Source organism: Sus scrofa, chromosome 18 (assembly GCF_000003025.6).
Source record: "Sus scrofa isolate TJ Tabasco breed Duroc chromosome 18, Sscrofa11.1, whole genome shotgun sequence".
Taxonomy (NCBI): Eukaryota; Metazoa; Chordata; class Mammalia; order Artiodactyla; family Suidae; genus Sus; species Sus scrofa.
The window spans coordinates 51,542,097-51,564,470 of NC_010460.4; the positions used below are offsets into that span (position 1 = coordinate 51,542,097).

The 22,374-nt window shown below is 43.4% G+C and overlaps 1 protein-coding gene across 10 annotated transcripts in view; it reads right to left on the minus strand.

Moving 5' to 3' along the window:
• The window catches only part of HECW1 (HECT, C2 and WW domain containing E3 ubiquitin protein ligase 1), a 419,239-nt gene that overhangs the window by 158,331 nt on the left and 238,534 nt on the right, over positions 1 to 22,374 (minus strand). For 9 of the 10 annotated variants that reach the window (XM_021079149.1, XM_021079142.1, XM_021079146.1 and 6 more), the window contains 2 exons: positions 18,129 to 18,223; positions 1,986 to 2,061 (listed from right to left, as the gene is read on the minus strand). In XM_021079149.1, the coding sequence (XP_020934808.1) occupies positions 1,986 to 2,061; positions 18,129 to 18,223 (171 nt within the window). Of the gene's footprint in view, positions 1 to 1,985; positions 2,062 to 11,923; positions 12,335 to 18,128; positions 18,224 to 22,374 lie in introns of those variants that run through there. The other variant, XM_021079150.1, reaches the window with a different exon arrangement.

Here is a 22,374-nt window from a genome sequence, read left to right on the forward strand (position 1 = left end):
AATCCACTGAGCAAGGCCAGGGATAGAACCCACAACCTCACGGTTCCTAGTCAGATTCACTTCTGCTGTGCCACAACGGGAACTCCCAGAAGTTTTTAAATTTTAATGAAGTCTGTCTTATGGATTTTTTTCTTTCATGCATTGTATCTAAAAAGGCATCACTCTACCAAAGGTCATTTACGTCATCTCCTGTCTTATCTTCTAGGAGTTTTATAGTTTTGTGTTTTACATATGAGTCTATGATCCATTTTGAGTTGGTTTTTGTGAGGGGTATAAGGTCTGTGTCTAGATTCATTTGTTTGGGGCGGGGTGTTGATGTCTAGTGGTTCCAGTATCATTTGTAGGAGAGACTGTGTTGCTCCATTACATTGCTTTGCTTCTCTGTAAAGACCAGTTGATGATATGGGTGGTCTGTTTCTGGGCTTTCTAGCTTGCTCCATTGATCTGTCTCTATTTATTTATTTTCACAAGTACCACAGTGTCTTGATTTCACAATTTTATGGTAAGTCTTGAAGTTGGATAGCCTCAGTCCTTCAATTTTGACCTCCTTCAAAACTGTGTTGGTTATCCTTGGGGGTCCTTTACCTCTCCTTATAAATTTTAGGATTGGTTTGTCAGAATCCACAAAATGAATTGTTGGGGTTTTGATTGGGATTGTATTGATTCCACAGGTCAATTTAGGAAAAACTGACATCTTTGTATTACTGAGTCTTGTTATGCATCAACATGGACCATATCTCCATTTATTTAGTTCTTTTATTTAATTCAGAGTTTTGTAGTTTTCCTTATAGACATACATATTTTGTTAGATTTATCCCTAAATATTTCATTTTGGGGGTTGTTAATGTAAGTGGTAGTGAATTTTTAAATTAAACTCCATTTGTTCATGGTATAAGGGAAAAAGAATGAATTTTTGCTTATTAACCTCATTCCTTGCAACCTTTTATAATAGCTTATTAACGGATCTTTAGACACACGTTTGCCTTACGGGGACTGCACTTAGACATGAAAGACCCTAGACGACTGTCCCTCTCTCAAGGACCCTTATGTACTTCATCTCTGTGTTCTTGGATTTCTGATGTTTACGGCCTGCAGCATTTGTTGGTTTGACCATAAGCTATGGCCATCATTCTCAAACTGTGCTCAGCAGAGTCCTGGAGCTTCACGTCACTGAATTCACAAAGACCACTTAGGGTGAAATTGAGTGCACGGGGCTTTGACCTTTGTACATCATTTTAGCCAGAAAAACTCAGTTTTTCTTTATATTTTTAACTTTAAAATTATTTTAGATTTATAGAAGAGTTTAACCTAATTTCCCCATGGTTAACATGTTACAAAATTATGGTACTTCATGAAAAGTAAAAAATTAACTTAATTACTCTTAACCAATTAGGATTAGCTCAATTATGGGCTTTATTTGGATTTCATTGAGCTTTATACGAAATGCACTTTTTTTGTTTTGGCCACTTCTGGAGCACGTGGAGATTCCGGGCCGGGGATCAAACCTGCGCCACAGCTGCAGCTACACCAGATCCCTAACCTGCTGTGCTACAAAGGAACTTCCATACATGTACTTTTCTGAGCAACTTGGTTTTTAATCTGTTTTACCAACTGGATTTCATGTGAGATTTTATTTAGACAAAGGGTCTGCTAACTCCTTCTCTCCCAGGCTTTCCTCCACCTCCACTTTGTCAGCGCTCAATTACTGCTAGTTGGCAACGGAGGGAGAGTAGAACAGCAGCTTCTCTCCTCACCGTCTGATCTCATCTAAGAAATGCACCTGTTCTTTATTGAATCCTCCAATATTCTTATGAGATCATGTGGAATGGAGAAAATATTTTAAAAGTTTGTCTTACAGACGGAGAAATTGAGGCACAGAGAGGGTGAGTAGTAACTGGTAGGTCAGAGGCAAACTGAAGAGGTCTCTTGACTGTGGATGGACATTCTTAATCTCTCTACAGGGCCTTCAGGTGAGCAAAACATACCTGAGAGAGAAAAGCTGATCAGCCTCCGACTTCCTTGCCCTTGCACGGTCTCATCAGAGCCAATGCTTTTAAAAATCTGTGAGAAGAAAGAAAACGGGAGACAAGCATTGAAGTAGATACACTCCGATACAAACATGCTTAATCAGTTATTTCTCTAGCTCCCGAGTACAAAGACACAGCAGCATTGTGAGTTCATTAGGCTGCTATTGATTAAAACAAGCTTTTAGCAACCTAATGTCTTTCCCGGTAATAGAGTGGGAAATGCTAGTGGGGATGAGGGGTACTTTTCAGAGAAATGGAAATCGACAAACATAATCACTGTAATATTAGAGCCCCTTTATTACTACTTATGTAAACAATGCTTTTTCACATTCGAATTTGCAGAAGGTATTTATTAAAGCAGACCCCACGGCAGTGGAATGATCGGTCAATAGATGTTTACTCTTGTAATTACAATGTGTTTCCATTGGCAAAGTATAGTGGTAAACTGCTGTATCTCCCTTTCTTCTGATCTGTATTATTATCTAGAGATTTCCAGGAAATTCTGTTTATTAGGGAAGAGACTGAGCATGGCATTAAGAAGATACTCTGAAGGTGCTTTATTTAATTGCCTTCCTAGGAAGCTCAGAACACAATTGTAATGTATTATCTGTAGTCTAGTAGGTATTTCCAAACCAGGGTGCTAAAATGTCTTATTTTTCATCACTGCTCAATATATATATCTGTTAATGGATTAATGAAAACAGGAAGAGTTCTTAGTTCCATTCTGTTCCGGGCAAGTTTTACTCAGAATAATTTCTGAATATTTAAATCAAAGGCAGAGTTATCTTTGCCCATGTTATATATTTGCAGGAAATAATATAAAAAAATCTGCGTATTAGGCAAATCTATGTGTCCACTTTTTAGAAGATAATCTGTACTGAAGAAGGAAAAAAGAGGAAACTCAATGACTTCTTGATCAATGTCTCTTCATTTCTAGGCTGGGTGGGCTTGCTCGTTCTCTTTCTACTGCCTCTTGGGATTCTTTTTTATGGATGCACCTGGAGCATATGGACGTTCCCAGGCTTAGAGGTTGAACTGGAGCGGCAGCTGCCAGCCTACATCACAGCGGTAGCAACACCAGATCCGAGCTGTGTCTGTGACCTACACTGAGGCCTGTGGCAACGCTGGATTCTTAACCCACTGAATGAGGCCAGAGATCAAACCTGTATGCTCACAGAGACAGTGTCAGGTTCCTAACTCACTGAGCCACAGCAGGGACTCCCACCTCTCAGTATTCTTGGTGCTGGAAGAGGCATGATTAGATCTGACCATCAAGTTGCCTTACACGAGTCTGGGAGTAATGGTCAGACATCATTAGGCTCACAGCTTCAGCCCAAGGAGAGAGCAAGGGATTATTAACACACCTGCACATTAAGCAGGTGCCCGGGTGGGCCCACATGCTTGGATGCATCTCCTGTGCACATCCTCTCAGCATGTCTGCTCTTAGCCCACCATCCTGATATGCAAGATACATCTCAGGATGTTGGGCTGCCCAGCAGAGGGACCAACGTGTGTGACACATGAAATGAAGTACGAGATCATGAAGCTCTTCGGGAAGTCTATGTCTCTAAAAGTCTCCTTTGATCATAAAGAATCCAAGGAAGACAGGGTTGTAATGGTGAATTGCCAGGCTATTTGTCCGAGGTATTGGCCCTCTTCACACTGGACAGCCTACTCCTTCCCAGTCTGTGTGTGCTCTCTTCGTCTGGCCGACACAGAGCAGCAGAGGTCAACAGTTCCGAGACTGCATCCTCAGGCTGGACCATTCTCCTAGCTCTCAAAGTGGCCACTATGCACGGGCATAATCAAAACACACTCAAAACTCCTTCATGTTCAGAACTTTTCTTCATTTTCAAATCCATGCCTGGGCAAACACTGCAGAGACGTGGGTAGGCTCGCCATGCCCTCTTCCGGTGCGATACCTATCTATGTGGGACAATTAAAATAGACTGCTCCTAATTCTAGTGTAAATACGTCAACATTTGGCTTGCTCCATCTCAGAATATAAGTTCCTTGAGGGCACAACAAAACTGTACCTTTAGTGGAACCTTGTAGATACAAGTCTAGAGTGTGTGCATTCCAATTCACATCAGTTAAAGGTGTATAACTAAACTTCCCATTTCATTCTTGGCTAACGTTAACCTAAACATGCAACGATAACAAATTTGCACATTTGTTCCTTCTTATCTAACGCATACATATTTTGATTCCTCATATTTAAATATTTTTCTGTTGGGTATTGAGGATATTTACAAAAATATTATTCATATTTATTGCATCAAAATAGGTCTGTAGGGCAAAAGATAATGTATATTTTGCAGAAGCTACTCAGCTCGGAGGGGAGACACATCTTTAAAACTCCATAAAATTTTGCCTAGCTCATGGCTTTTTGTTAACATTATTTATCAAATCCTCTCAGGGCCAGACTAATGATACAAAGGAGGGGGAAACAGAAGCCAAGGTAAACAATTTCCAGGAAGTAAAGACGCTTTGGGAAGTAAAGATGTTATGCATCTTGGGGTATATATACACAATGGAATACTACTCAGCCATAAAAAAGAATGAAATAATGCCATTTGCAGCAACATGGATGGAATTAGAGACTCTCATACTAAGTCAAGTAAGTGAGAAAGAGGAAGACAAATACCATATGATATCACTTATATATGGAATCTGATATAAGGCACAAATGAACCTTTCCATAGAAAAGAAACTCATGGACTTGGAGAACAGACATGCGGTTGCCAAGGGGGAGGGAGTGAAATGGACTGGGAGTCTGGGGTTAATAGACACAAACTATTGCATTTGGAATGGGTAAGCAATGGCATCCTGCTGTATAGCACTGGGAACTATATCTAGTCCCTTATGATGGAACATGATGGAGGATAATGTGAGAAAAGGAATGTATACATATGTGGTTGGGTCACTTTGCTGTATAGCAGAAATTGACAGAACACTGTCAACCACCTGTCATGGAAAAAATAAACATCATTAAAAATTTTTAAAAATTAAAAATTAAAACTGCTAAAGGAATTAAAGAAAGATTATCAACAGAAATGAAGATCACCATAACAAGACACTAGAAACTATCAAAAGGAAAGAATCAAAATTAGACAACAAAATTGCCAAGGTAAACCAATCCAAAAGCCACTAATAAGGGACCGTATAATGTGGGAGAAGGAAGACAGACTAACGGAAATCACCCAGTCAGAGCAGGCACAAGGCCAAATGAAAAGAAAATGAAAGCACGATAAAAGACCCATGGGACAGCAGAAAGCATGCCGCTCTGTGCATAACAGGGATTCCAGAAAGAGAAGAAAGCGAAAACGGGATCAGAAATGTATTTGAAGGACGCACGGTCCAGAACATCCCAAATCGAAAGAAGGAAACAGACCCCTGAGCACAGGAAGCACAGAGGGCCCCAAGTAAGAGGAACCCAAACAATCCTACAGCCAGACATGTTACAATCAAAATGGAAAAACTTAAGGAAAGGATTTTTTTTTTTTTTTTGGTATTTTTTATTTTAGGGCCCTACTTGCGGCATATGGAGGTTCCTGGGCTAGGGGTCCAATTGGAGGTATAGCTGCTGGCCTATTATACCAGCCATAGCAACCCTGGGTCCAAGCCGCCTCTGTAACCTACACCACATCTCACGGCAATGCTGGATCTTCAACCCACTGAGTGAGGCCAACGCTTGAACCTGCATCCTCATGGAGGCTAGTCAGATTCGTTTCCACTTAGCCATGACAAGAACTCCAAAGAGAGGATTCTAAAGGCAGCAAAAGGAGTTCCCACTGTGGTGCAGTGGGTTAAGAATCTGATTGCAGCAGCTCAGGTCACTGTAGAGGCACAGCTTCGATCCCCAGCTGGGCACAGTGTGTTGAAGAATCCAGCATAGATCATAGCTGTGGCATAGGTTTCCAACTGTGGCTCAGATTCAGTCCATGGCCTGGGAACTTCCATATGCCATGGATGTAGCCCTAACAAAAATAAAGGCAACAAGAGAAAAACCAAGAGTTACTTACAAGGGAAGCCCTATAAATCTATCAGCTGATTTCTCTACAGAAATGCTGCAGGCCAGGAGGGAGTGGCAAGATATATTCACATTCTGAAAAATCTGTAACCTAGGATACTTTACCCAGCAACATTATCATTTAGGACAGAAGGAGAGATAAAATTCTTAACTCAGACACGCAAACGCTAAAAAATACAGCAATACTAAACCTAACCTGAGAGAAATACTGAAAGGTCTTCTCTAAATGGAAGAGAAGCAAAAATCTTTAGGAAAGGGAAAAATGCAGTAGGAAAGGCAAATATATAAAAGGATTGATGATCATTTAAACATGCCAGTATGTAGATTAAAAAACAAAGCATTTTTGGAAAAATGATTATAATCTCAATTAATAGAAAAGAATAAATATGAAGATGTAAAGTAGGACATCAAAATCACGGACTGTGGCGGGGGGGCATAAAAAATACAGACTTTTAAAAGGGTATGTTTGAACTTACATAACTATCGGTCTAAGCAAGTGCATGTAGCTATGAGTTAACACACTTGAACCAGGGTAAGCACAAATCAAAAGTCTGCAATAGACTCACAAAAATAAAAAAGAAAGAAACTCAAGCATAATGCAAAAGAAAGCCATCAAATCACAAAAGGAAAAAAAAAACAACAATGTTCAAAGAACTAAAAAATCCACTGGAAAACAAGGTTTAAAGTGGCAATAAATACAGACTTACCCATAGTAACTTTAAATGCCAGTGGACTAATGTGCTGGTCAAAAGGCAGAGAAAGGCAGATTGGATAACAAAACCAAGAACCAGCAATATGCTGCCTACAAAAGACCCACTTCAGGACAAAATACACAGACAGATTGAAAATGAGAGACAGAAACAGACATTTGATGCAAATACAAACAATAAGAAAGCAGAGGTAGTAATGCTTATATGAGATGAAAATGGATTTTATTTATTTTTTTGTCTTTTTTTGCCTTTTCTAGGGCTGCTTCCACAGCATATGGCGGTTCCCAGCCTAGGGGTCTAATCGGAGCTGTAACCACCGGCCTACACCACAGCCATAGCAATGTGGGATCCGAGCCACGTCTGCGACCTACATCACAGCTCACAGCAACGCCGGATCGTTAACCCACTGAGCAAGGGCAGGGACCGAACCCGCAACCTCATGGTTCCTAGTTGGATTCGTTAACCACTGAGCCACGATGGGAACTCCCAAGATGAAATAGATTTTAAAGCAAAGTTCGTAAAGACAAGGGCGGAATTAGCCTCCATCCTGAAAGCTCCCCAGGTGAGCCCAGGGTGCCCTCCAGGTTGAGAAAGCACAAAATAGAGGCAGAGGACTATGTTGGAGACGGCAGCAATGGTGCTGGAAAACCACAATGAGATTCTTGACAGCATGGCAGGAGGAGGGCAAAGGGGAAAGAAGGGCCTTGTACCATTGGCAGTAAGCAGGTGGAACTTGGTGACAGGCTGGAAGAAGGAGTTGAGGAAAAACGGAGTCTGGCTGATTTCTTTCTTTGTACTCTATTCGAATTTAGAATCTCTTTCTTGAAGATTATAAAATTCCTCAAATCCACTATCCTTCAGACCTGGGTTTTGTCCTTTACCACCTATCAGTCCAGCTAAGGATGGAGAAGTGACAAGAGTTAGGTTTTTGCATCTAAGCCTATGAGGTTGGAGCAAAAACATTTCTTTAATTCCACTTTTTAAAAACAGTGATTAAATTGAGTTACCACAAAAACTTTGGGTCGATTAGATCATAGGGAGTATGCCGGCTGCCTTTCCGTCTGGGTCAGCCCGTCTGTCCTGTGAAAGGTAAGCGCTGCTTCTGCACAGACCCCTTTGGAGCCTCCCACTCCTTCGGACTGAATGGACGTGCGGGATCACCGGGGGAGTGCACAGATCACCCACTGGTGCATGTGGTGAAGCTGCAACAATCTCTCCTCCTCCCCCAGTGAAAGAGTTCCTGCAAAAATGCCTGTGAAGTGATTCTGCTTTCGTGCAAATGCCTATGAAGTGATTCTGCTTTCGTGCAAACCATTTCCCCCCACTGGCTTGCTTTAAAAATTCCCATGTAAAAATGTATTTAGGTTCTAGGCAAAACGTGTGTCCCTCTCTAGGGCAATGTCTGTTGTCCCATGACATGGTACTGGGATACTCATCTTCCACGAGAACCTCAGAAAAGCCTGCCCCAGGCACTCTGCTACCTCAGGGCCCTAATCCTCCTGCAAGAGCAGGTGCCTTCCCTCCAGATGCATCATGGGGGCTCCTGCTCCCTACAATGTGCTGGACTGGCTGCATGAAGGACAGGTACCTCCGCTTCTCTCACATAGGTCAGGAGAGTTCTTGCTCTTTCATTAAATACTGGCCAGCATCCAAGAACCTCACACGTACTCCCTCTGCCTTTCCAGGGGCTGTGTGGGAAGCTGAGGACTACCCCTAGTTGCCTCCATTGTGATTTTCCAAGACAAATTCTCTAAGTAATAAGACTCACTTGGGCACTAGAAATGCCTTGTGTTGCTTGTGATCTAGTTCCTTTCTCACAAATATTTGTCAAACTACAATTCACAGTTCAGTCATCATTTTGAATTACTTTTCACCCATCCGTCCACCATCCATCTCACAGGTACTATTCTAGGGGCAGTGAATGCCTTTAAAGAAAACACCTTGAATGAAGGAATTAAACCCTTCCTCAGGTAGTCACTCGTTGTTTTTGGCACTTTCAACCTTTCTATATATTGTTCAAATATGCCTTTAGTTTCTATTATCCTGATACTGAAATCCATGCATTTTGTAACCAGAGAGCAAGAGGAAAGCCACAGAGGAACAGGTATGGGATCAGCTCACAAGACTCATGATGCAAATCAACTCTTACTGTATCTTCACTACATGCTGGGCGAGTGCTGAGAGCATTCCTGGCATCATTTCATTTCGTCCTAGGAAGCAGGTCCTCTTTTTGTCACCAACCTATATCATTGCAGATCCAGAAACTGAGCTCAGAGGGGTTAAAGGCCACCAAGTGATGTGGCTGAGCCAGGGCCTGGACCCCAGGCTGTCGGGTACAAATGTTTTATGAAGGGTCTGCCGCATGCCAGGTGTTGCTCTAACTGGTGCTGGGAAACGGTCCTGAATAGGACAGGCAGGCACATCCCTGACCTTAGAGGCTATACTTTAATAGGAGGATCAAATACAAAGAAATTACATCACAACGAGCAAAAACAAAGCATGGGGGATCACAAGAGGGACTAGAGGTATGTGGAGGTTATTGTAGATTGGGTGGTTATGGAGGCCACTCTGAGGAGGTGACACTGAGAAAAATCCTACATAAAGAGAGGGAGTAAGCCATTTCAGTATCTGGGGGAAATGTTTCCAGCAGGAAGTGCAAAGGCCCTGAGGGCAGAGCAGCTTGCTGTATTCAAGGGTGGGAATGACCACCGGTGAGGCTAGAAAGAGGTGGAAAAGGAGGAGATAGCAGTAGGCAGGGGCAGGCCATCCAGGACTTGAAGGCTATGGAGAGTGGGGTATGAAGAAAGCCAGCTTTGAGCGGAAACAGTACGAGGTGAGATGGGAAAGCTCCAGTAAAAAGAATTAACTCTGCAGGAGACAGATGCTAATCCCAGGATCAGAGTTTCTTAGAGGGCGAGATGGGCTAGGATGCTGGCCACAACTGGAGAGGTTGGCCTGAGACAGTGGGAACGTGACGAAACAGAGCTGGAATCTGTGAGCAGGCAGGTAGCAGAACAGGTAATGGGAACGCACATTGGTTAGGTTCTGATTGCCTCCGTTTTCTCAGTGAAGGAAACCAGGCCATCAGCTGACAGTGGAGACGGAACAGGGGCTGTAGGCTTGGGGAAAAAAAAAAAGAAAATTTGAAATAGCTTTCTCTAAATGTGGGGAAGGTGAGTGCTCCTTGCTCATGTTAACGGGCCCTTGAGATGTGTGGTCAGAAAGACTCTTCTGGAGTTCCCGTCGTGGCGCAGTGGTTAACGAATCCGACTAGGAACCATGAGGTCGCGGGTTCGGTCCCTGCCCTTGCTCAGTGGGTTAACGATCCGGCGTTGCCGTGAGCTGTGGTGTAGATTGCAGACGCGGCTCGGATCCCGCGTTGCTGTGGCTCTGGTATAGGCCGGTGGCTACAGCTCCGATTCAACCCCTAGCCTGGGAACCTCCATATGCCGCGGAAGCGGCCCAAGAGATAACAACAACAAAAGACAAAAAGACAAAAAAAAAAAAAAAAAAAAAAAAGAAAGACTCTTCTGCTGCCTAAACAAGTAAAAGGTAGACAGAATGAGGTTTAACTGAGGTTGGATTTTGCCAGGTGAGAGTGACAGAGAGATAAAGGGGCAAGTGATAGATGGCACGATCTCGGGTAAGGAGAGAGGTGAAACCTGGGTGTGATTGTGGAGTTAAGGTCGGTAGACCAGGCAGGGAAGTGAGCTGCAACGGGGGAAGTGATGGTCCGAGAATTTGGAAGTGATGCAGTCACTGGTGTTGGGAGGACCTAGAGGAGGACCTTGGGAGTTGACAGCTGAGGTAGGCTGGCCTTAGGAACGGAGCAGTCAGCATGGGGGATAGATTGCCTCTTTTATGTGAAGATGGAAGCCATCAAGAACCACAACAGAATTATCTCCTAGCTGCATGTTATAGTACAACTCTGGATCATAAGAACAGTGGTCACCGATTTTTGTCCACTCAGATACGGGATTAGACTCATAGAGGACAGAACTGAGGACACATAACTCCCCCTTCTGGACTTTAATTCTACGTGAATCACCCTGATGGGCAGGAGCATAAATTCATTTTTTTCGGCATCTCTGTTTTACTGTTTGGGAAGTAAGGATAGGGCAGTGGGGAGTTTCATCTAACGTTTGGCAACATAAGCTTGCTAAATGCACGAGAAATGCATTAGTCCAATTTTAACCTGCACAAATCAAGTAAGAAGAAAAATAGGGGGAAATGACATTACCCATTGCTTTCTTTATTCCATTCTTTACCTGTATTGTTCAAGAAAGGATTTTAAGAATGGAAGCTGAGTGTATAAAGGAATAAGGCAAAAAAAAAAAAAATCCCGTATAACTGTTGGGGTTGGTATCCTACTGGTTTGAAAGGCCAGTAGGATGCTGCCCAACCCCTCTTCAAATGCACACAGCTCCTAAGTTGGAGAGCGGGGATTTGAATCCAGTTCCGTGTGGCTTCAATGTCATCTGAACTTCCTACTCCTATGACTCCAGCAGGTGGGCAACATGTTTGTGGGTGTGCATTTCCCCCACACACCCGTAAACAGTAATCACCCCCACGTCCTATGCCTGGAATGGAGGCTATCCACACGTTTTTAGTTCGAATACATGCATATCTGGCATGTCGGAAGGAACAAGACAGAATCTCCCTAAGGCAGGTATTTGTGAGAGCTCTACCCACAAACCACGTGACTGTTCCAGGTTCCAAGTGGCTCTTTGCAGTTAGATTCCCCTGTTCTTGAACAAACCTCTTCTTTGACAACCTCCCCGCCTCTCCTAGCCAGTAGTCACTGTGCACCCAGAAAAGCAAAATCCCAAAAAACCCAAGAAAGCAAAAAAACATTGGCTAAGTCCTTAGGAAAAGGTAGCTAAAAAGACTTGGAAATTGCTAGAAAGGGTCTGGAAAGAAAAAGAGTATAGATTTCAAATAGCCGGATTAAGAAAAAAATCTTAGGTTAATGCTGACAATTTTAAGCAAGCATGATGGGTTTCTTCACATGGTCACCCACACAAATTGGCTGATAAAACCAGAATCTCCAGTTAAATTCAGGGAACACAGTGGCTCTGTGCAGATGCATCTGTCTGTTTGCCTAGAAACCCGCACCCATAAAACTGAAGCATTGATGCTAAGTTTCTACTAACCTCCTCTGAGAGGCAGTCCTCTTTAGGTTCTGACAGAGCAGCCATTTTTCATCAACATGGGCAGGGAAATTGTCCTCCCCTGGGGGAGGCGGAAGAAAATCCCGAGGGCCAGGCTCTGCTTTCACCCGAGGGCTGCCTGATCATTCTGACTTTCCTCGGCCTTTACACCCTGGCCTCTGCCTGACGGCGTCACTCCTTTAAGGGCTTCTGCCACCTTTGTGAAGAGCAACACAGGGGAACTCCAACGGAGAAACAAAAAAGTGATCTCTGTGCCTTAAAATGCAAGGCCGGCGTCCGAGTTTTGGGTCTCCTCCATGAGACAGCCCTGGAGAAGACCCCTGATCCCAAAGTGGGGGTCCTGGCTCCCCTGGCAGCCACAGTACCTTAAATCCAGGGCCCAGTTCAGGTAGCTGAAGGGGGCAGGACCTAATGATCTACCAGGTCTGAGATTAATGATTGTGAGGGGCCAGGGCCCGCGAAAAACCCTTGCATGAGCACATTTGAGGGCTCTGCTCCTCGGGTCAGTCTCATGGGTCACGCGTTTTGGACCAAGGAAAGGAAGAGGGCAGTTAACCTGCTTGTTAATCAACCTGAACTTCGTTTTCCTTGCACCCTAGAAGGCAAAGGCCTGATGTCAGTTCGCTGTGCAGGCTGGCTGCCGTGCTGTTAACCAGGTCTGAAGTGCGTGGGTGTGGGCTGAGGGTGGGCGGCTCTCTGGGTGTGTGAGAAGAAGGCCTCCTGGGCTGCCCTTCTCTCTCCCAGCATCCCAACCTGTGTGGCTCTGGAGTTACTTTTTCTGCTTCAGCTGGGGAGGAACTGGGCCCTCCTTGCCAACCCCAGGTATTTCTGACCCACCAGGCACTTGATACACTGCCTTCATTCACTCTGCTCACAGGTCAGATTGAAATTTTTTTTTTCTGGTCTTTTTATGGCTGCACCTGTGACACATGGAAGTTACCAGGCTAGGGGTAGAATTGGAGCTGCAATTGCCAGCCTATATCCGCCACAGCCACAGCAACGCCAGATCTGAGCCACGTCTTCAACCTACACCACAGCTCATGGCAACGCCAGATCCTTAACCCACTGAGTGAGGCCAGGGATCAAACCTGAATCCTCATGGATACTAGTTGGGTTCATTACCACTGAGCCACAAAGGGAACTCCCAGACTTAATTTATTACGTCATCTCCATGAGGTCCTTGGAAAATAAGAATTTACTTTCTCTGGACTCTTTCCCTGAAAGAATTAAAAAAAATTTTTTTTATGCTAATCCATTTCAAAAACAATAGTCTGCATCTAGTCACTTATGATAGAGCATGATAATGTGAGACAAAAGAATGTATACATGTAAGTGTAACTGGGTCACTTTGCTGTATAGTAGAAAATTGACAGAACACTGAAACCAGCTATCATGGAAAAAATTAAAATTATATTTAAAAAAATTTTATGGCTGCACCCACGGTTTATGGAAGTTCCAGGTCCAGGGATTGAATCTGAGCCACAGCTGTGATCTATGCCACAACTGCGGCAACGGCAGATCTGAGCTGGACTGGGATTGAACCAGCACCTCCACAGCTACATGAGCCACTGTAGTCCGATTCTTAACCCACTGCGCCACAACGGAAACTCCCTGAAAGAATGTTTTTATTCCAGAGTGTGGCCACTGAGTTGAACACTGAAGCTGAAAGTTGCAAATCTTTATATTTTGAGATGTCTTATCCTTCTGTAAAATGCTAATAAAAAGTATTTTTATAGAAAGGCCATTTAAGGTTTGAAAACTGGAATGTTTTTAGCTAGGTTTTTGCCAACCGGGTGGCCATTTATCGGGCACTTTCTGTGTAAAAGTCGCGCTGCTGGTTGGTCCTGAGGATCCATGGACCCCAGGTGCTGGCTGGTCACGCCTCTCTCTGGGACATCTGTCAGCCTTATTCCAAAGGCTGGCTCCGGGGCTGGCGGCAATCAAAAGTCCTTCTTTCCCGTGAGTTCCTGAGGCTCTTCGAGTGGTGGGATTATGCGTGACATCTTCCTCTTAGTTCATAACAATTTCCGAGGGGGTATCCTATTTGTGTATTTTCTGTAAATGTTAAAAATGGTGTCGCCCTATGTACTTATTTTGATCCTCATTTTAATTTTAAAAAATGATCGTGTTTCATGGTTAGGAATTGTGATGGATAAATATGTATTTGGTTTGTTGGATGGAGCAGAAATGATCAAGTTCATGTAAATAAAAATAAAATAAAATTTCACACAGTACAATTGTATATACACATATATGTATGTATATGTATATGTCCAGAGAGACAGGACTGGCTCTTTTAGATCAGGGGTCTTCTCCAGTGTTGTTTCATGAAAGAGTCCCAGAAACTTAGAAAATTAGAGTCAAATCCTTGTGTGTGCATGTGTTTGTATAAACAGTAACAGTTGATAGATAGGCAGATGGGTGAGTATTCCCAGAGCAGAGAGACTGCAGCAGATGACTGGGGCTGTCAAGGCCGCCCAGGGAAACAATGGGTCTCTTTTTAAAGACTGAATTGCACACCTCCCCACCCCAAATTCATACGCTGAAGCCCTAGCTCTCAATATGTTTGGAGATAGGGCCTCTAGAGAGGTAATTAGGGTTAAATGAGGTCTTTAGATGGGGCCCCGATGCAATAGAACCAGTGTCCTTAAAAGAAGATGAAGAGGGAGTTCCCGTCGTGGCGCAGTGGTTAATGAATCCGACTAGGAACCATGAGGTTGCGGGTTCAGTCCCTGCCCTTGCTCAGTGGGTTAACGATCCGGCATGGCCGTGAGCTGTGGTGTAGGTTGCAGACGCGGCTCGGATCCCACGTTGCTGTGGCTGTGGTGTAGGCCAGCGGCTACAGCTCCGATTCAACCCCTAGCCTGGGAACCTCCATATGCCGTGGGAGCAGCCCAAGAAATAGCAGAAAGACAAAAAAAAAAAAAAAAAAAAAAAAAGATGAAGAGACAGCAGGGATGCAGGTGCACAGAGAGGACAGGCCGTTTTTGGATGCAGCCAGAAGACAATGGTCTGCAAGCTAAGAGAGAGGCAGCAGGAAAAACCAACCCTGCAGACACCTTGATTTTGGACTTCTAGCCTCTAAAAACTATGAGAAATACATGTCTGCTGTTTAAGCTGAAGAAAGGCTGGTGGGGAAACCTTATTAGAAAACAATACCTCCAGACTCAAGACCCCCAAATGAGTCTTAGTGTGAGCTTTGGAACTTCTCCCCCTGAAATTGAACAGATTTCTTAATGTTGGGCCACAGTGGGATCTAAACTTTCAAGATGCCGCTTAGAGAGGTATGATTGTGGGCAGAGTCTTCGCAAATTCTCTTAAGAGAGGATGCCTGTTGTGGCTGTGACTTCTCTTCCCCTTCTTTCTCTTTTAAAAGAGCTTTAGAACATCTGATGTGTCAGCTAAAATACACATGTCTAAATGTCACCCTGCTTTAGTTTAATCAAAACCTCAAGGGACTTCTGCTGAAGATCCATATGCGAATGGCATGTTTCCACACTCTGGGTTAAATTAGCAAAAAAAAAAAAAAAAAAACAAAGGGCTTGATCAGGGACCATGGCCAGGGTGTACACATGACTTGGTCTGTTCCATCTAGAAAGCCCTCTCTCATGTCTAGGCCTGCCCACCCTTGGTCCTCTAAGAGTGTCTCCCATGTCCACCAGCACAGCACAGAGAATAGCCCCTTGTCATGGTTTGTCTTCTTGTCTGTCTCCCCACTGCTCTCCCATCCCATTCCAGGCAGGTGGCTTCATGAGGATGGGGATTTACCTTGTTCACTTTTTTATACCTAGTAATTAGCGCAGAGGAGCTCACTTGAATATATTTACTGAAAAAAATAATGATTGCAGCCATAGGCTACACAAAGACGTACACAATAAATCTGTGTTCATCAGACCTCTAAGGCTGGGGGATCAGTGGGATATAGGTATTGGCAAGGGGGTGGGTGCTGAGGAGGTGGGAGTGGGTTCTGGGGAAAGAGGATTAGAAGTGAGAGGCTCTGAGCACCGTAAAATAATTTGCCACATTACAAGTGAGATGAAAGGGGGCTGTGGGTTCTCAGCTGCAGCAAACTGTATGTTACGCTGATATCTCACCAACAACCTCTCTATCCCCCCTTAGAAAACGGAGACAGAATTTAAAGTTACAACAGTCAAAACGTCCCCAGTAAGCTGAGTTCAGAGAAGCCAAATGTCCCAGAGAGCTTTCTCCAAAAAGCACTTTCCTGAAGATAAGAAATCACCTGCATTGCCGAGCTGGCCGCGCTCACAGCAGCGCACCTGAGCAGAAGGTGAGGTGCTCTCCCCGCCCACTCCACCCCTGCGCTTACAGGCCGGTCCCATCCCCGAGCAGGGCCTGTCCTTGCTGAGGGACCCAGGGGTCTGGGAGAAGCTGCCTCTTCGCACGATTTCATGTGCTGTGTGAAGGCCAGGCAAGCCCGCGTTTGGCGGGCTCTTCCTGAATCAGCTAGACTCCACTTTAGGCCTCTTCCCTCTCTGCTGTGTGTTCAATACCTTCCTACTCTGTCCATCTCGCCTCTGGTTCAGTTCAGCCCCAGCTTCACGGGCCCTCCTGCCTGGACAGCTGGCAATGTGTGTCAGCACCTCTTTGGCTTTCCCAGGTACCCTCTTTGGAGGGTGGCCTTTACACATGGGCCTGGCACTCGGGGGATACTTCCTCAGAGTTCCACGCTTAGATTCCTGACCCACCCAGGAAAATGATAGACATCACGTTCCAGCCTGCAGGGCACATGGAGGGAGAAACGGAAGAGCTGGTGAAAAGTGTGGAAGGTCCCTCCTTCTCCTCTCCCCGCCCCTCCCACTGTGTGCTCCCTCAGGAGAAGCCCTGTCCACCCCAACCTCCTGCCCCAGGCCCAGTGTCCATCTCTGCCTCCATTGGTCAGGATGGAGGCAGACGAACTGCTGGCCCTCAAGCCTGCTTGTCTTACTTCTCCCACCAAGGACTCAATTTATGCATCTTTTGTACACAGAAGAGCTGACTTGTAAAAGAGCAAATGATACCTTTTAGAGACAAATATCCTTCTGAATCATTCATATGTCATTTCAATTTCTTTCTCTCTCTTCTTTCTTTACATATAAAAAACGAATCATTTTTATTTACACCAGCATGACAAAGTCCTCAGTGGTTTTTGTTCAGCTGCCACTAGTCAGTTATTTTTAATTTATGTGAAAGAAACAAAGAAAGTCATTTGGATGGTGATTTCAGCTAGCCCCATCACACATGTTGAGAACGAAGGTGAGAAGCACCACAGTGATAACAACTAGGCCTAAACTGAGGAAAAGATGGCATCTATCATTACAGCGCTGAGCAAGGGAAGTACTGACTGTGGAACAGAAGGTGTAATTTAAATCTCCAAGCTGCAACTAGTTAACTGTGTGACCCTAGGCACATTACTGAAGTTCTGTGGGCAAAATTTCCTCATTTATATAAAGAAAAAAAAAAAAGGACCAGAGATTCTAGACTTTCCTAGGCCTATCATCTTATAATTCTATGACTAAAACCAGCCTAAAACTATAAATTCAATTCCATTTTTATGACTGAGTTGTATTCCATTGTGCATATGTACCAGATCTTTCTAATCCAATCATCTGTTGATGGACATTTAGGTTGTTTCCATGTCTTAGCTATTGTGAATAGTGCTATAATGAACATGCAGGTGCATGGGTCTTTTTCAAGGAAAGTTTTGTCCGGATATATGCCCAAGAGTGGGATTGCTGGGTCATGTGGTAGTTCTATATATAGTTTTCTAAGGTACCGGCATTCTGTTTTCCACAGTGGTTGTACCAATTTACATTCCTCCCAAAGAAATTTTAGTTATAAGCCTAAAACATTAAAACATGAACATCTAAATATTTAAAACCAAGGAATTTTTAAAAATGTGTTCCAAAGAAAGACTTATTATTCACTGTACTGTCTACTGAAGCTTGATGTTTCACTAACAAAAAAAAGTGGCATGTATACATTCTAATAAACTTACTTTTGGATCTCATTCCTCTTCATGACTTTGAAATTCATTTGTCTATATACCTACCAGTAATCTATTAATTGATCTCTATATGTGTGTGAACCCTACCCCCAACACACACACGCACACACGCACGCACGCATGATGGGAAAGTAGAGAAGCACCAGAATGAGTTCTGACCAAAGAGGAAGAGCCAGGACTTACAGGAGCTGCTGAGTTTTTGACGGTGACACTGGGGGTGGTGGCTCGCAGGGCTCCACTTACTCCGTGATAGTATTTGAAGCAGATCTTAGTTTCGGCTGAAAGGAAGAACAAAATTGAACTGAGAGGTAAGATATAATCCAGGAAGAGGTAGGCATGGCCAGCGAGGACACCCCCGAAACTGCAACCCAATGCCTCCCGTGAGCCAGGCGGCCACACTTGGCAATCCTGTCGCATGTTGGACTCGTGGACAGATCCAACTTCTTCCTGAAAATGGGTCACCAAAAATTGTTTTGGGAAATAACTGCAACATAGTAAATCAACTATACGTCAATAAAACTTTAAAAATGAAAAAAATTGTTCTTGTTTTAGCATTTTGTACCCAAGTTAAATCCATCATTTGGACTTCTCAGCATCCATCCTATCCCATGAGAAGTTATTACTTTTAAACTTTGAGTTCAAAGATTTTAGGTGGAGTTCCCGTCGTGGCGCAGTGGTTAACGAATCCGACTAGGAACCATGAGGTTGCGGGTTCGGTCCCTGCCCTTGCTCAGTGGGTTCACGATCCGGCGTTGCCGTGAGCTGTGGTGTAGGTTGCAGACGCGGCTCGGATCCAGCGTTGCTGTGGCTCTGGCGTAGGCCGGTGGCTACAGCTCCGATTGGACCCCTAGCCTGGGAACCTCCATATGCCGCGGGAGCGGCCCAAGAAATAGCAACAACAGCAACAACAACATCAACAACAACAACAGACAAAAAAAAAAAGACAAAAAAAAAAAAAAAAAAAAAACCCAAAAAAAAACAAAGATTTTAGGTGATGTGGTGACTACCGCTAGTCTGTTTCTTCTGTAATTTTCTGTTATTTAATTCATTGTGAGTAGCAGGTTGTTAATTTGAAGGAGGACTTTGAGAAGTTATTGAAATACATTATGATAATGCAAAATGATGCTGAAATTCCATAATGTTTTGGCATTTTGTTCTGTGGGGGACAAAATCTGTGGCCGACATGAGTTTGGTTCATGTGAAGGTGACCTACTTTCCCCAATTTATATGATTTTTTTCCCTTTAAATTTGAAAAATTTACCAGGCTTTGTCTTAGTTCCTTATATTAATTTCGTTTGGAACAACGTGAGGAATCTCCAGTTTGAGATCCTGTTTCTCAAATCTGAGAATTTGACTTCAATTATGTTTTAAAAAATAGTGTCTACAGTTTTCTTAGCCTGCATTTTTTTTTTTTTTCTAGATGGTGGTGGGGGGCTGTGATTGTGGCATGTGGAAGTTTCCAGGCCAGGGATCAGACCCAAGTCACAGTAGTGACCCAAACCACAGCAGTGACAACACTGGGTCCCTAACCCACTGTGCCACAAGAGAACTCCTTAGCGTGCATTTTTATGAGTTCACTATGTAAAATATGGACGATGAAGAAAAGTATAAAAAACCTATGAGTTTTTTTTTGTGTACTTGAGTGTATACACTTTATACATACATTGTGAGTGTGGCATTAAAAAAAGAATGGGGAGTTCCTGTCGTGGCTCAGCCATTAGAGAACCCGACTAACATCCATGAGGTTGCGGGTTCGATCCCTGGCCTCGCTCAGTGGGTTAAGGATCCAGCATTGCCATGAACAGTGGTGCAGGTTGCAGACACAGCTCAGATCCTGAGTTGCTGTGGTGTATGCCGGCAGCTGCAGTTCCAATTGGACCCCTAGCCTAGAAACCTCCATGTGCTGCAGGTGCAGCCCTGAAAGGAGAAAAGACAAAAAAAAAAAAAAAAAAAGAACTGTATATTAGTATATTATTTGACTAATTTCCTGTTTAGAAGCATAGCATGTGTATTTTTATGTAAATTTTATTGGAATATAGTTGATTTACAAAGTTGCTTTAATTTCAGATGTACAGTAAATAAGTTACACACACACATATGTGTGTATATATATCCATTCCTTTTCTGATTCTTTTCCCATATAGGTTATTACACAGTATGGAGTAGGTTACCCTGTACTACACAGTAGGTCCTTGTTACCTGTCTATTTCATATACAGTAATGTGTATATGTCAACCCCAAACCCCTAATATATCCCTTATACAAAGTTTCCTCCTTGGTAACCACAAATTTGGTTTCAAAATCTTTGAGTTGGTTTCTGATTTGTAAGTTCTTTTGTATCATTTTTATTTGATTTCACCTTTTAGAACATGTTATGTTAATGCTTTAAATATGGTACCATAGCAAGAGTGGGAGATTAAAATGAATCATTATGTGAAATGCTGATAGAACTTTACTTTATGGGAAATACTAATTTTGAGTGTTATAAGGGCCAAATCCAAACTCAGAAAAAATCCAGTATGAACTTCTGCCATGGTGCAGTGGGTTAAGGTTCAATGGTAGGAGCTTAGGCCACTGGTGAGTTCGATCCCTGGGCCAGCAAAGAGGGTTAAAGGATCTGCTGTTGCCATAGTTGCCTGTTGGATTCGATCCCTGGCCTGGGAGTTTCCACATGCCTTGGGTACAGTCATTAACGCTCCCCCCACAAAAAAAACCCCATGCAATAAATGCATTTTGCTTCCTATTTCAGTGCTGGTTATTATCAAACCCTTGACAGTGTTTCTGAGCTCTGGGGTCACTGCATGTGGAGAGTTTGCTAAAAGGCAATTAGAAAGTTCCTCTTCCTGCTAGGATAGAGTAATTATGGCAGATTAATGCTTCTGCTGCTAACTAGATAAGCTGATTTTAAAACAAAATGTTTAAAGCACTGCAGAACAATAGAAGCAACAAGGAGTACAAATTCTAGACAGGGGAGTACTCGTGAGATGAGCTGATTACCTGCAGCCCATTTGCCCTGGTGGCAGGGAAACCAGCAAAGCTGCTGTGGCTGTGTGGGGCCAGAGTTTCAGGACTGGAGACCTCAAATACCTAGCTGGTTTCCCCTCAGATATTTGCTGAAACCTGAGATTTTAGGGCAAAAGGCTAAAAATTGAATCATGAAAACATCTGAAAAGTAGAGCCAAAATTTTCTGTCTCTTGGTAGTGAAGGGACCAGGCAGAGAGTCAGGGAAGGGTCCCTGGTGAAAACCCTCAGCTCTCCATGAAAATCCCAGAGCTATAGGGAGAATGAGGCTTACCAAGAATGGACTGCACTCCATTAAGCTCGTTCTCTCGTTGGGCCAAAGCCACCAGCACCCCACTGCCCAGCTGATGGAAGATGTCATTGCAAAATGTCTACGATATTCCACATGTGGTTTACGGAAGCGGAAAATTACCAAGCATGGTAAGAAACAGAAGCAAATGACCAAAAGCCAGAAACCAGAAAGAGAATGGAACCAGGATCCTGATACTGAAGTCATTAGGACAAAGATTCAAAGAAATCTTGATTTATATAAGCAAAAAATGAAGAAAGACTTTGCCAGAAAATGAGAATAGAAAAGAACCAAATGGGGGATTTTATTATTGAAAAACAGAAGAGTTGAAATTAGGAACACGATACCTGAGGTTAGCAGTAGATCAGATAGCACAGACAGAGGGGCAGTCAAGAGGAGGATGGGTGGAGAGAAAAGATCCAGATTAAAGGGAGAGAGAGAACACAGGACGGAAAGGGCAGTGGAGAGAACAAGGGACATGATGGAATGAGTGGGGCAAAGGCAACTTTTGAGATGATAGCTTATCGTCAAGAGTTACTTTAAGCACATATGAGATAAAAACAAGAATAACTATGATTGTAAGTACATCATAATTAAACTGCTGAATCCAAAGGCAAAGTCTTAAAAGCATCAGAGGGAGGAAAAAAACCAACCTACAATTATTTCTAAAGGAATGATAAAAAGACTAAAGCTGACCTTGCAGAAGACAGAAATGACATTCCTAAGTGCTGAAGAACAGAACAGCTAACCTAGAATTCTCTGTGTCTCATGAAATCATTCTTCACACATAAAAGTGAAATAGTGATGTTTTCAGACAAAAAAAAAAAAAAAAAAAAAAAACAGAGGATTTTTCACCAGTAGGCCTGCACTAAAAGAACCACAAAAGGGAGCTCTTTCCTTTAGAAGGAAAATGATCCCAGACAGAAGGAAGGAGGCAAACAGAACAGGTTGAAATATGAATTGGGCGCTGCTTCTTGGTTTGCGTGCTGTGTGCATGGCTGTGTTCGCTTTCTGAAAATCCCTGCGCTCTGGATGTAAATTCATGCACTTTTCTACATGTGTTTTGTGTTTTACTTAGAATTTTGCCAAAACGAAGCAAAAACCAAGCCAAACCAAAC